General features: G+C 45.4%; 1 protein-coding gene across 1 annotated transcript in view; it reads right to left on the minus strand.

Moving 5' to 3' along the window:
• Nucleotides 1-14,457, minus strand: part of MYO15A (myosin XVA) — a 144,727-nt gene that overhangs the window by 67,665 nt on the left and 62,605 nt on the right. The window contains exons 24-29 of the mRNA XM_069087739.1: nt 14,366-14,450; nt 9,926-10,007; nt 9,472-9,602; nt 8,680-8,775; nt 6,097-6,332; nt 46-224 (exon numbers count right to left, since the gene is read on the minus strand). Of these exons, the coding sequence (XP_068943840.1) occupies nt 46-224; nt 6,097-6,332; nt 8,680-8,775; nt 9,472-9,602; nt 9,926-10,007; nt 14,366-14,450 (809 nt within the window). The remainder of the gene's footprint in view (nt 1-45; nt 225-6,096; nt 6,333-8,679; nt 8,776-9,471; nt 9,603-9,925; nt 10,008-14,365; nt 14,451-14,457) is intronic.

Raw genomic sequence — 14,457 nt, forward strand, 5'->3', positions numbered from 1 at the left:
CCCTCCCTCCTTCACCTTCTCAAACACCCTCCTCCCCCTACTCACCATTGAAGCAGTGGACATCTAGTGCCATGTTGGCCTGCTTTTGAGTGACTGTCCATTCAAGTAGGGTTGGAGGGAAGGTTCGGGCAGCTCCAGGACCCTTCTGGGCTTTGGCCATGGCCTGTATGAGTCTGTGCTGACATACAGCCTGGAAGCCATTGTGGGCGTAATCAGAGACAAACCTGGTGAGGGTCAGAGAATAAGCAGAGTTCAGGGACAAAATGGAACACAGAAGAAACCGGGTACCAATGTGAATTATTATCATAAGAAGAATCAATAATTTCCAGCTAATCAAGGAGGTTAGGTTCCAAATTCAATTGTTTATAACAGAGAGATCATTTTAACCTAGAGATAAGACTAGGTTCCCAGGTTCACCCAAAGTCAGTTATTTAGAACATGGAAATCATTTTATGCTAGATATAAGGCTAGGTTTCCAGGCTAGCCCCTAAAAACTTATTTTGCCTATGGTGTATCTAAGTTCGTGGAAAATCCATTTCCAGTTCTAACTATGGACACCTTTGTAGTATTCTGGGTCAAGATGCAAGAGGATGGAAACAACTCTCTCATGTTTGCTCTCTCTCTCTCTCTCTCTGTAGCCCCTGGTTCAAATGTCTATCTAACAGAAAATGCAGATATTATTATTTTAGCATTAAGAGCCAGAGGAAACTTCAGATGGAATATTGAGAAAAGTAATTTGTGTTGGCTGTTTAAATAGTTGAGAAAATGCTAAGAACTTCTCCCTAAGGAGACGGAGAAGGTGAGTGTGCCTTATCAGTGATCTACAGGGTTTGATGAAGAATCTGTGGAGGAGGCAGAAGAAATGTCTTCTTTGTGGGAATGATTTTAACCACATTGTCCATAAAGGAACTTTATCATGATAATGTTATGAAGAGTTTGTGAGGGACTAGCAAATACAGCAAATTTCTGAAGGAAAGACAAGAACCGGACTAATATTGAGGAGAAATGTTAAAAAAGATTGTTAAAAGGCTAATCAGTACCTAGAGTGAACTGAATAATATAAGACCAAGTTTCCAGACAAGTAAAGAAGACTTGACTGTAGTTATTTTGGGGGCATCTAGGTAGCACAGTCTATAGAACACTAGGTTTGGAATCAGAAAGACTCATCTTCATGAGTTCAAATCTGGCCTCAAACACTCACAAGCTGTGTGACCTTGGGCAAGTCACTTAACCTTGTCTGTCCCAGCTTCCTCATCAGTCAAATGAGCTGGAGAAGGAAATAGCAAACCACTCCAGTATCTTTGCCAAGAAAATCCCAAATGGGGTCACAAAGAGTTCAACTCGACAACAAAAATTTTGAGGGTTTGAGGTGACTCGGGCTGTGACATTGATCATAACCCAAAAATGTTGTAAATAAATGTTATGTTTATTATTTATTTCCTTTATTAATAAATTATACATATTCATTCAGTAATTATAATATTTGCTTACTTATAGAGAAATGAATAATTACTATTGGAAAGTGGAGAGTTTTCCATTTCACTGAATAATTAATTTTTAATGAATTTGGGTAGGACCTGGGGCTACACAATGAATGGAAAAGATTGCAAGTTTATTCATGAAGAATAAATTATCTTAATATACCCCTAGATCACTATAGAGCCTGGGAAGACAAAACTAAACATACAGTAATAAGTCAAATGACCAAGTGAGGTTCGTTGACCTACAGCTGGATTTCGTCAGACTCCAGATCTAATCTAATAAGTGGAATCGCTTTGTTGGAGGTGGGAAATGGTGGTGTCTTCTCACAATATGCTACATGCAAGTGTTTCTCTATCTTTTTACATCTGCACAAGTGATTTTATTCTATCCCTTTCCATTATATTGGGAAACAAAGAAAAGTTTCTGGAGGAGGGGTGGAGAGAAAAAGTCCTAAGATTTTTCTTGCTCATTCCTAAGCCTGGGTCATTCCCAGAGCCCATCCTAGGCAAGGTTTAAGAACTGGGCCCTATGTATGCTAACCTCTCCTAGTAGCAATACAATTTGATTTATTACAAAGGAAATGCCGGCCTGACAGGGTAAGCTGAATTTCTTGCCATTAAAATATTTAATGTAGTCCAAGTATCTCTGAGACAAGGAGAAACACATGATGGGAATTGAACTCCATGAACAGAATAAAATCTATCATGTTGAAAAGACAAAAATGCATGCCAGTATCCCAAGGGGAGGGTGCCAGGCTGAAGTGACTAGGCGGGAGTTTGGGGTTCAGTACTGGGGAGAAACAGCAGCAGCATCGGCCCCTCCAGGCTCACCAACAGGAAGACAGACAGAGAGACGCGAGCAGACACAGATGGGACAGTGGGTGGCGGTGTCCTCATTTCCCTCCCCAGGATTTAACAAGCTGAGCAGTGAGACCTCCCCCCACCTTCAGCAGTACACAGCTAGGGAGAAGCCTGGTAGGCAGCCTCAGTGCAGCCTGATTTATGTAAGGGAATTCAGATCGAGAACATCAGGTTCCTTTTAAGAACTGAGAGGAGCCGCAGGAAGACTTAGTATAAGCTTTCTTTTTCACTTTCTCCTCCCTTTTCAGTTTTAAAGGGCAGATATTTAAATCCTAAGTCTGTGTTCATTCTAAGCTGTTTTCTCCTTCATTTCCCCTTTTAAAAAAATATGGTTTTCTCTAAATAGAGTTAAAATTTTATCTCAATTTTTTTTTCTCCCATATATGTTACTGTGTAGAGCGAGTGTGGTTTGGGGGAAGCCATTAAACAAATCAAGGATTCTCATTTCTGGCACAGCGACCATGTCATGGTCATTTTAGTCTGGGTGCAAGGTTTTTAGGTATTTTAATTACTTTTGTATTTTGTTGCTGTTCACTTATTTCAGTTGTATCCGACTCTTTGGGACACCATTTGAGATGTTCTTGGCAAAGACACTGAAGTGGTTTGCCATTTCCTTCTCCACCTCATTTGACAGAGGAGGAAACTGAGGCAAACAGGGTTATGTGACTTGTTGAGAGTAATCGAGCTAGGAAGTATCTGAGTCTGGATTTCAACTCAGATCCTTCTGACTCCAAGGGCTGGCACTGTCTCCACTGTGCTGCCTGGCTGCTGCTCATTTATATTGTTATATTAATAATCTATATTTTAAAACTCTGTGCAAAGAAGCCACCCTGCAGGTTCCAGGTAAACTTGCCTCTCGAGCTGAGGCTAAACCTGAAGCTTTTGCAATAGTCTGTGTGGCTTAGACATTGGCTACCGTCCAAAGGAAGAGAGGAGAAGGTATAATCAGAGAGGAGGGAGCAGCTGGCCCTCCTATTCCCAGAAAGGAGAGAAAAAGTCCTTCTTAACCAACTTTGCCCTCCAAGAGACGCCTGGTTACATTTATAAAAAGTAGTATTTAAAATTGCCCCACATCTCCTGCCATCCTGCCCGTTGTACCCTAGGCCGCTCTCTACCTCTTCTACCCCAAGCTCAAGCTCTGGTCATTATGAAATTGAGTATAAGTTATGGATTATCTGTATATTTGCTACAGAAAATTGAGGATCAGGCTGACTCACTGTATTCTTCATCCAATGTGGTCTGGTCATCCAAAGATGTTTTTTTTGTCTTTTTGGAGGGGGGAAGGCAGGGCAATTGGGGTTAAGTGACTTGTCCAAGGTCACATAGTAAGTGTTAAGTATCTGAGGCCAAATTTGAAATCAAGTCCTCCTGACTCCAGGACTATTCACTGTGCCACCTAACTGCCCTGATGTTTTTTTCTAAAAGTCTCCAAGGAACCAAGGACAGCTCAGACCTTAACATCAGTTTTATAAAGGATCTCTAAGGTAGATTGTGCCATGATTTTGAATAACAAGTCATTAAGCACTCTCGAAAACTTTATATTGTTCCATGATAGAGTGAATAGAGTGCCCAGCTCAGCTGGATTCAACTTTGACTTCAGAGTTTTACTAGCTGTGTGACCCTGACCAAGTCACTTAACTTATGTCTACCTCAGTTTCCCCAGCATTTACTTCAAAGGGTTATTATGAGAACCAAATGAGATAATATTTATAAAGTGTTCAGCACCGTGCCTGCCACAGAGCAAACACTTCATAAACATTTTTCTTCTTTTCTTGCCCCTTCTCTCATACCTTCAGAATAAAGCCTAAATCTCTTAGACTCATGTTCAGTAGTCTGGCTCCAACCTACCTTTTCAACTGCACCCCCTGCTAACCATCTCCACCACTAACACCATAAAACTGCCACATGGATAGGGTACACAGTGAGCCAGCGTTGTCCTGAATTCCCTGTAAGGAATGTTCAGACAGTCTACCCCCCCAACTCTGAACCTGCCTTTTCTCCTCTTCAAACTGGCTGGTAGGTGAGTATGGAGCTTAGCTTCCTGGGACTCCTTGTCCCCCTTCCTCTATCCCTGCCTCTCAGGTGCTGTGCCACCCAGAGAAGAAGCTACACTGGTCTCTGCTTAGGAAAATGATTCCAACCCTTACAACACACACACACACACACAGTACATACACACAGATAGACACACAGACATATACATACAGACACACACAGACATATACACACAGACACATACACATACATACACACACAGAGACATACATATACACAGACACACACAGACATATACGCACAGACATGCAGAGACACACACACACATACACATTCACATACACACACACATTTTTGTGCTGAGTCACCCACACTTTCAATAACGTTCTTCATGTCAAAGAACACCCACTTATGAACTCACTGGTCAGAACTGGATTTCAGCACGAGTACAGGACTGAGCTCAGTGTGCGGCTGAGGTTAGGACTCACTTGTGGCTGTAGTTGGGGGTCAGGATTCAGGGTGTGGCTGGGGTTAGGGATCAGTTTGGGGCTGATATCAGGACCCACTTGGACTAGGATGCAGAACAAAGTTAAGGACTCACTGCTCTAACCAATCTGACAACAGGCTGAACAGGAAAGATTGCAATCAGAAGCACTTAGTGAGAAGTAAGTGCTCATTGTGAACTGATCCAGCCTTTCTGGAGGATGCCCAAAGGGCTATACAACTGTACATACCCTTTGATCCAGCATATCACTCTTAGCTCTCTATAAAAAAACAAACCAACCTGGGTGGGGTGGGGATGGGGGGGCAGCTAGGTGGTGCAGTGAATAGAGCTCTGGCCCTGGAGTCAGGAGGACCTGAGTTCAAATCTGGCCTCAGACACTTAACATAAAAAGTAGCCGTGTGACCTTGGGCAAGTCTCTTAACTCCAACTGCCCTCCCAAAAGCAAAAAAAAAATTTGGGAAAAGGGCCTATTTGTACAAAAATATTTATAGCAGCTCTCTTTCTGGTGGCTAAGAGTTGGAAATCAAACGGATGCCCATCAATTGGGGAATGACTTAAGTTGTGGTACGTGGTTGCAATGGAATATTACTGTGCTGTAAGAAATGACGAGCTGGATGATTTCAGAAAAACCTGGAAAGACTTACATGAACGGACACATAATGAAGTGAACAGGACCAGGAGAAAGTTGTGCACAGTAACCACAATATTATACAATGAAGAACTGTGAATGACTTAGCTATTCTCAGCAATACAATGATCCAAGACAATCCCAAAGGATTGATGATGAAGCATACTATCTACCTCCAGAGAAAGAACTGATATTTATTGGATACAGACTGAAGCATGCTATTTTTCACTTTCTTTCATTTTTTTTCTTTTATTCAAGTTGTTTTGTACAAAATTACTAATATGGAAATGTTTTACATAATTGTACACCTATATCTGATTGCTTACCATCTCAAGCAAGAGGGAGAGAAGGGATAGAACTTTGAACTCGAAACTTTAAATAAAAATGATAAAAAATTTGGAAAATAAACTAAATATTCTGATAAATGTAAAAAAAAAAGTGCTTAAAGCAATTTCCTGATCAATGGGCTAGTGATTTGCTAGTTGGGCCCCTAGATGGCGATCAATAGTAGGATTGCTTCTGTGTAAGCCCCTCAATTGCCATGAAATCCTCCCTAAGCGCTTCATGGGGAGCTGTTGTCTAGGTCCTACTGGTTGGAGCCTCAGGCCTCCCGCACCCCTACTTACTTGAGCAAATATTTGTCCAGGCGAGGCGAGGGTGCAAAACCACTGAGGCACGAGGCCAGCAGGAGCCAACCTCGTTCCTTGTTGCTGATGTTGGGGTTCCGCCACACCTGATTGGCCAGCTGGACCAGGATCTCATCCCTCAGCTCAGCCTTCGCCAGCCCCTTCTGGACAATATAGTTCCCAAACAGGTTGTCCTGGGCTCCGTGCAGGTGGGGATCGCCCATGAAGCGCAGTATCTATAATCATTGTAAAAACCAGACGCGGAGAAAGTAAATACCCCCCTAGACCCTTCTGCTGGCATAGAAGGCCTTCACATAAACGACCCTGCCCAAGTTTATGCCAAATAAGTGCCCATTCATTCCAACCTGCCTTTGAAGGGAGCTTCTCTTCCTTGCTCAAGACCTTCCTGTGGCCAGCTCCCCATTGCCTACAGGACAATGTTCATATTCCTTAGCGTGGCATTCAAGGCCTTTTGGTACTAGCTCGTCTTTCATAGGATCAGAGACTTAAGAGATACAAGAGATGTCCTTGAAGGGAGGCTATTCTTTCTGGTCTTGTTTTTGCTGCTCCCTCCTAGGTGGACCTTCTGCTTTACTTTTCCCTATGCTGCCCCCCCCCCCCCCCCAAGTATTCTCCCTCCTAATCACAGTCATCTACATTAATCAGGCTCTTATTATTTAAATGGCATCATGTCTGACTCAGGACCAGAAAAGTCGCTGATTTGCATTGATGGGGAGGAGGCCCTCCTCACCTCCTCACCCTCCTCATTTATCTCAATGAAATCAAGATCTGATCAGAAAAAAAAAGTGCCTTGTGTACAACAAACTTACTTCATGATTATTGCTTCACTCCCTTAAAAACCTCTAATTTTGTTGCATGGGATACTCCCTCCACTTACACAGATTGCAACCCCTCATACCTTAATATCACAGGGTCATAGAATCTACAAGCTAGAAGGGACTTTGAGGGTTATCTGTACTGAGTAAGAATCCCCTGTACTGGCCCCAAAGGGTTCACCTAAATTCTGTTCCAAGACCCCCAAGGAAGGGATGCCCACTACCTCCTAAGGCAACCCATGAATGTCACTTTGAGATAGCTCTAATCAATAAGCTTTTCTTGTGGGGCGGCTAGTGGTGCAGTGAATAGAGCACTGGCCCTGGAGTCAGGAGGACCTGAGTTCAAATCTGGCCTCAGACACTTAACACAAAAACTAGCTGTGTGACCTTGGGCAAGTCACTTAACCCTAATTGCCCTCCAAAAAAAAAAAAAGAAGTTTTTCTTGACCTCAAGCCTCAATGCGACTTCCTAAAATCTCCATCCTCTGGGGCTAAGCAGCCCAGCCCAACCCCTCTTCCATATAATGGCCCTGCAGATGCTTGGAACCAGCTAATATTCTCCTCTGAATCTGCTCTTCTCCGTTTCCCTCAGTCTACCTTCATATGGCGTGATCTCCAGGCCTCCCTCCATCTGGTCAGGTTGTAATTTATCGGTGTCGTTGCTAGTCCCTGAAGGACAATGGAGATCTCAAAACTAAGTTCTCCTGGGCTCTGGGGAGCTCGTCCCCCTGTGACCAACCTGTCAACGAGCCTGACTACATTAGAACGACCTAGGCTGGGTTTTGGAAATGGACAGTGAGTTCATCACCAGGCCTATACTCAAAGGCCACCCATGAAGCATAGACTCTATATCCACTGTAATATCAGACCCAGATCATAAAGATGGCAGGTGCCATTTACCTAGTGCTTAAGGTTTGTAAAGACTTTTCACACTCACTTATTTGGTTCTCCCAGCAACTCTGGGAGGTAGGTTCTACTATTATCCCCATTTTACAGATGAGTAGACTGAGGCAGGCGGAAGTTAAGGGACTCGCCCAATTTCACACAGATGGTTAGTAAGGTCAAAAAGGTGATTTTTATTCGGCATTCTGAGAGCTCTTTCAGATCTGTAGCTCTCACGTTGTCTTATTTTTCTGTATCATCCGTCCCTCTTGATGCAGAACTAGGCCCAAAGTAGTTGCTAAGTGAATGAAATGCATGCAGCCCACGTGACTGGCTGTGTTTCTGTATTTGCTGCTGCTGCTCAGTCCTGTCTGACTCTTTGTGACCCCATTTGGAGTTTTCTTGGCAAGGATGCTGGAGTGGTTTGCCAATTCACCTGCATCCAGGTAGAAAGGGATTAGGAGACAAGGTAGGTTGATGCAGGGATCTCTAGGCAAGATTGTCTCTCAAGCTGAGCCAAGCTATGACTACTGACCTACGTCGACATGCTGTCCTTATAACTAGAGTAAAGTCACTTTTGTCACATTCAGGGTGAACAGCAGTAAGGTATTAACCGCTGATATCTTATTCCTGAGGAGAAGAACACGACAAAGGGAAGGGTTCTGTCCCCAAAGCCATTACCCCCTACATGCTTAGAGGGTGATAGCAGGAATGACCGGGCAGGCACAGGGATAGGTGCTCCCCTACTCTCCTTACGTGGCAGGAGGTCGAGGATACGGGGCTTTCCCTATTCACCAATCCTTCGGTGGGCACCAGGAAGCTGGGGGACAGCGGAGGGAGTGCCGAACCTGTGTCTTGAACTTACCAACTTGAAGATGCTGATGGCCTCTGGGTAATGTTCCTTCTCCAGCCTGGTAAGAGGGCTTTGTAGAGGCTCAGTAAGCATCCCAAAGGCGGGATCCTGGGAACAAAGCGTGGGCACCAACATTTGGCGAAGTGACGGCGGTGAAGGAGAACCAAGATGCATAGGACCAGGGGAAATAAATAGTGGGGGAGGGGGAGAATAGGGCTTAGGGAGTTACTGCGCAAAAAGGGATGATGGAGCCAGGGTCTCTTTGGGGAAGGAGGCCAGTGGATGCCCTCAGAGTAGCCCTGAGGACCTGTCTCCTCTTCCTACAAACACTGCTTCCCTTGGGCCCCCAGTCCCAGAATGCTGAAGGAGAGCCAGGGTTGGCCTTGAGCATGACACAGTCCCCCTCTCCCAGTCTTTGTTCCTTTCCTGCCTCATTACACCATCCCCCCCCCCTTTAGGAACACTTAATCTGTTTTCTGTACCAAAAACCCCTCCAGAATCCATTCCAAAAACCATTTATGACACTCCTACTATGTGTCAGGCACTGTGCTGCATACCTTTGCTCAGTTTGTCTGGAAAGGACTAGGCCCCACGAAGGCACCATATGACAATATCACCTAGGTGATAGCCTCCTGGGGATTTTCTAATTTTAATACAAAAAAATGCCTCATTCCAAAGAAATTCAGCTTCCCTGTGGGAATTTCAGACAACACAGAATAGAGAGTAGGGAAGGCAAAGTGACAGGGAGAGGGAGGTTGAGAACCTTCTCAGAACCCATGAAATCACATCCCATCAGGTGCTCACCTTGAAGTGGGCCTGGACGTACTTGACCATGGGATAGTTGTTGATGTCGAGGGGCAGTGCAATCTGAGGGTCAATCTGCAGCTTGGGGGTACGGACAGAAACTACACAGCCATCGTTTGCTTGTTTGTACACTGTGGGCCAGAGGAAACAGGAGTAGGAAGGCGCACAGGCTCCCCCCTTTCCCTTGGCACCTCTTCTCCCTAACCGAGAATCTTCCCCAGGCACTCTCATCTGTCCCCTCTCCTTCTCCAGAGGCTCCTTGTAAAACTTGAGCCTTGAAGCATTGTTATTGACTGATGCCTGCCCCAAGCTGGAACATAGGACTGGGTCAGACAGCCTCTCCCAGTTCCCATCCCTTCTCGAAGCTCCCTCATGTCCTGGACTTCACTGCCAATCTAGTAGCTTTATGGTAGGGACAGGCCCCCTCCCCACCCTTCCAGGGTCCCTTGCCCACCTGTCACCACCTGTAGGAGTCCTGCCAGCTCAGCGGGCACCTCAAGACAGGCCACATTCACCACCTCTCTCTTGGTCAGTTCCTGGGGGACACAACACTCAGAGGGTATTCCCTCTCCTCCCCTGGTCCTGATCTTCTTGGTTCAGGGGACTTCAGGCACTAGAGTTTTAAAGAGGCTAGGACAAAAAGTGGCTACATATCCAGACTGGGCTCCAGTCCATAGGTTTAGGACTGTGCCATCCCTGTGACCCCCTGAAGATCTCTCTGAAACCTGCACTTACCTGCCTAACTCCCCCAAATCCTTATTCTTGGAAGCAACACTACCATGAGATGCCTATAGGGCCTGCCTTCCCTCACCCCACTCTGCTTGCCAGCCTGGAATCACCTTCTACTCCTACACTCTCTCCTAATTTGTGTGACCCCTCGTGTTTACTTTCAGCTTTGATTAGAACAGTGACTTGGTTGCCAGGACCCTGAGACCTAAACCTGGAGTTGGAGGAGAAGGGGGATATTGAAGGAAGTGGGAAGGGATGGTGGTGATGGGGTGCTTGGATGCCTGTGCTTGAACCCCAGTTTGTAAAATCACATTTCTCCCTAGCCTCAAATCTCCCTAGCCTCCAAGCACTGTCTCAGGCAGTTTCTCTCTAGCTCAAGGGCGGCAGCCCTAACAAAATACATCTCTCTCTTCCTGACCCAGTGGCCAGCTGCACTTAGAGAATTTAGTAGTTTGACCCAGCTGTGTGCTGGCTGAAGCAGCTGTGTATGATAGGTCATATCTATCACGTACATTCTAGACTCAGTCATATGTACACTCCCTAGCTCATTATACACATCCTGTATCCCTCATTAGCTTGGAATATGTCTATTCCCAACATCTATCTTGTCTAACAAGACATTGATGGGGACCGCCTGAGTTTTCTCAGTCAGCCCTGACTGCAAGCTGACTTAGCGACATTTCAAGACTAAAACAACATCTCTAGGGAGCACCCCCTTGGGCTATTTCCCAGTGAATTCTGGGTAATATGCCTGTGCAGTAGATATTAAAAGTGCATGTTCCTTTAAGAACTGACCACTCCTTAACTCCTCCCTAATCCAGCCCTGACTCACCTAGTTAGCATAATTGGCGCAGGTTCTATTAAAGATTATCCTATAAAAACTCTAACTCTGCTCCTTTAAGGTTGCAGGTTCCCTAAGACCTCATGCCTGCTGTAAAGTGTAACAATAAACTTTCACCATCCTGGCTTGAAGACTGCTTGGGACCGTGAGTTCTTTCCAGACTACTTTCCAGGGACTCTGGCTATTGGGGTTCCTGAAATACTACCCTCCCTTGTCAGTGGCATGAGAGGGAAGGGATCTCAAAGTGATCAGAAGTCACTCACAGAGATATCAGAATAAAAGATGGGATTTCATGGAGAGCATCAGGGTGATGATGGGCGAGGGTGGACAGGGCCCTCCAGCCCAGAATCTCTCATTTGCTTGGTAGAACAATCATATATTTATGGCATCAACATCAGTTTTTTATTATGCTCATTGGGTTCTGTTTCATTCAGTTATTTAACAAGTGTTTATTATCTCTCCAACTAGATTATAAACTCCTTGAAGGCTGGCCCTGTGTTTGTATGATCAGCGTCCAGCACATGGGTCTGCTGAATAAGAGAATGTAGGGATTAACATTTCTTCCCCCTCCATCCCATACACACCCCACCTTCCTTGGGTCCTCCAGGAGCACCACTGCTTAGATCTGGTTAAAACTTTGGAGGCCAAGGGTAAGGTGTGGTGCCTTCTGGCCTGTCCATAATTAAGAAGGATTAAGATTAATTCTTAATTAATGACAGATGAAGAAATTAAGTGACTTGCCCAGGGTCACACAGCCAGTAAGTATCTGAAGCTGGATTTTTGAACTCAGGTCCTCCTGACTCCAGGGCTGGTGCTGTATCCAACTGCTCCACCCAGCTGCCCCCAAAATATTGCATTTTTTATTTAGAAGACCAAGGTTGGAATCTCAGCTCACCACTTTTATTATCTGTATGGCCTTGGTCTGGAGTCAGTTAACTTCCCTGGGTCTCAGTTTCCACATCTGTTAAATAGGAGATTGCACCAGGCTATCTCCAAGATCCCTTACAGGTCTAAATCCTAGGACACCAAGTCTTTAAGATTCATTGAGGTCCCGGGGGGCATCAAGCTTCCTTTCTCCATGCCCTCTGCTCAGGCCAAAGGGGACAAGGCAAATCATTCAGCAAACATTTACTGAGGGAGAGCCAGGGACGCTACCTGGGGAGGATACAGAGCAGGCTGATTCACAATCATAGCGTCATTTCCATTTGCCTTCCTCTCTCTGCACTCCCATTTCCACTATAAACCCCACCCATCCTTCAAGACCCACTGCTACAGGAAGCCCCTCGGTGAGGAAATGCATCTTCTCTGCAACATGTAGTGTTACCTAGACCAGGGCTTCTTAAACATTTTCCACTCGTGACTCCTTCAGCACTTCTTAAACTGTGGGTTGAGACCCCATAAACCCACAGTTTAAGAAGCAATGGAGATAGAACCTTGAGAGGGAAATGACTTGCCAAGGGCCACACAGCTAGTATATGTCAGGGGGGAGACTTAAACTCTAGTCTTCCTTACTTTGAAAGTGGCTCTCTCCGTTATATAACTTCTGCCTCTCAAAGTCCCTCTCAAATGCCACCTCCTTTATAAAGACTTCCTTGATGCCTTCCAATAATTTCCTTTTTTGTTGTTTTGGGAGGCTTTGGGGTTAAGTGACTTGCCCAGGGTCATACAGCTAGTAAATGTCTGAGACTGAGTTTGAAGTCAGGTCTTTCTGACTTCAGCTAGTAAATGTCTGAGGCTGAATTTGAACTCAGGTCCTTCTGACTCCAGGACTCTATCTGCTGCACCGCCTAGCTGCCTTCAATAATTTCCTCCATGGAACTCACATACTATCTCCATCATATATCTTTTATGCATTTACTTTTCATTTTGTTCTATAGCTATTTACCTATCCATCTTACCTGCCTCACTCCCTAACTCCAAACTCCTTGAGAACAGGAACCATGTACCTCTCTTTACATGTTTACAGTGCTTGTAAGGCATTTACCCAAGGCCTGGGCACAAAGAAGATTTTAGCTTCCTGGAGATTCTTATCCTCCATGAAACCCTGCCCATGGCCTAGGAATGCCTTCTTACTGTTTTCCTTCACGACTTTGCTTGGTCTTCAGCTGTTGACTTGGGATTCTTGCCATTGCTGTTTGTCTTTCGTTTTCAGAGAGGGTCCTCACAGGGTGATAATGTCTTGGATTTAAGTGAGGCAGAGTTGCATGAACCTCACTTTCTCTTCAGAGTGATTGAAGTCCAGTGGTAGGACAAAAGTCAGGAGTTCTGGCGATGGTCAGGGATGCCCTGGATGACCTTGGTGTCTTCTATGTCTGACCAAGTTCTAAGCTCTCTGCCGTTCCTGCTTCATTGCTTTCATGGCCATTGGAACAAATTGTTCTTACTGGTCCATTTTCCCAAGGGAAACCTTCACACACTTGGGGTAGACATTCCCTAACTCCCCAACAGATTTGAGACCTGTCGGTTACCCTAGACCTGGTTTAGTTTGTCTGCTGAGATGGTTTGCCGGGGTGCGGCCCCTACCCATGCGACTGCTTCTTGTAGCCACAGGTGAGAGTTGGGTGAAAGGTGGACACAGAAGGTGGATGAGGGCCCTGAAAAGGGCTCAGCAAACCCTCCCACCAGAATACTCCAAACTCTCACTGGCCCAATCAGCATCCTGAACGCTTTAGTCCTCAGCCAGTTTGGCCCTCTCATCGTTCAGAGACCTGCCAAACCCATTCAGTTTCCCAATGCCTTTCTCTTGCTGCTATTGCCAGACCTTTCTCCTTTACACTCCAGTCCCCCAGTATTATTTTCAGTGGTTTCCTCACCAGTGAATTCAGGAATAACAAATGTGTTATTTAGAAACCTAGAATCTTAGAATGCCAGGAATATTTAGAAGGGAATCTAAATGATCCTTTTGTCCAACCCTTTCTTTTTAGGAAACAGGGAACTGGGGCTCAGGAGAGAAAGGCCTGGCTGATCTGACATGTAAATGCTCACGTGGAAAATTGAACAATTGGCTTTGGAGAGCCAGTTTGAGCTGGCTCCAGCATGCCGTGTGTGTGTGTGTGGGTGTGTGTGTGTGGGTGTGTGTGTGTGGGTGTGGGTGTGTGTGTGTCCCTATGTTTGCTTCTTATTACCCATCTGCAGAGGAACAAAAGGGTCGGGATCCTTCCTGCAAGGAGGCTGGGACCTACATCTGAGCACCAAGGCCCTGAACTCCCTTCGGCTCTTCCTTCCGCCCCAGAGAGTCAATTGGGGATGAGAAAGGGGCCTGGTTCCAGGTGTATTTGTATGTATATGGCTGGTGGAGGAAAAGTGGGGTGGGGTTGGACTTACCCTCAGGTACTGCTTTTGGTTCACATACATGTTCACCAGAGATCTGAACTTGACCAAATTCCTCTTCATTTTCCGATACTTCTTCCTAGGGG

The sequence above is a fragment of the Petaurus breviceps genome, unplaced genomic scaffold, assembly GCF_028583685.1.
Source record: "Petaurus breviceps papuanus isolate PSGF00001 unplaced genomic scaffold, PetGlider_PUasm1.0 183, whole genome shotgun sequence".
NCBI lineage: Eukaryota > Metazoa > Chordata > Mammalia > Diprotodontia > Petauridae > Petaurus > Petaurus breviceps.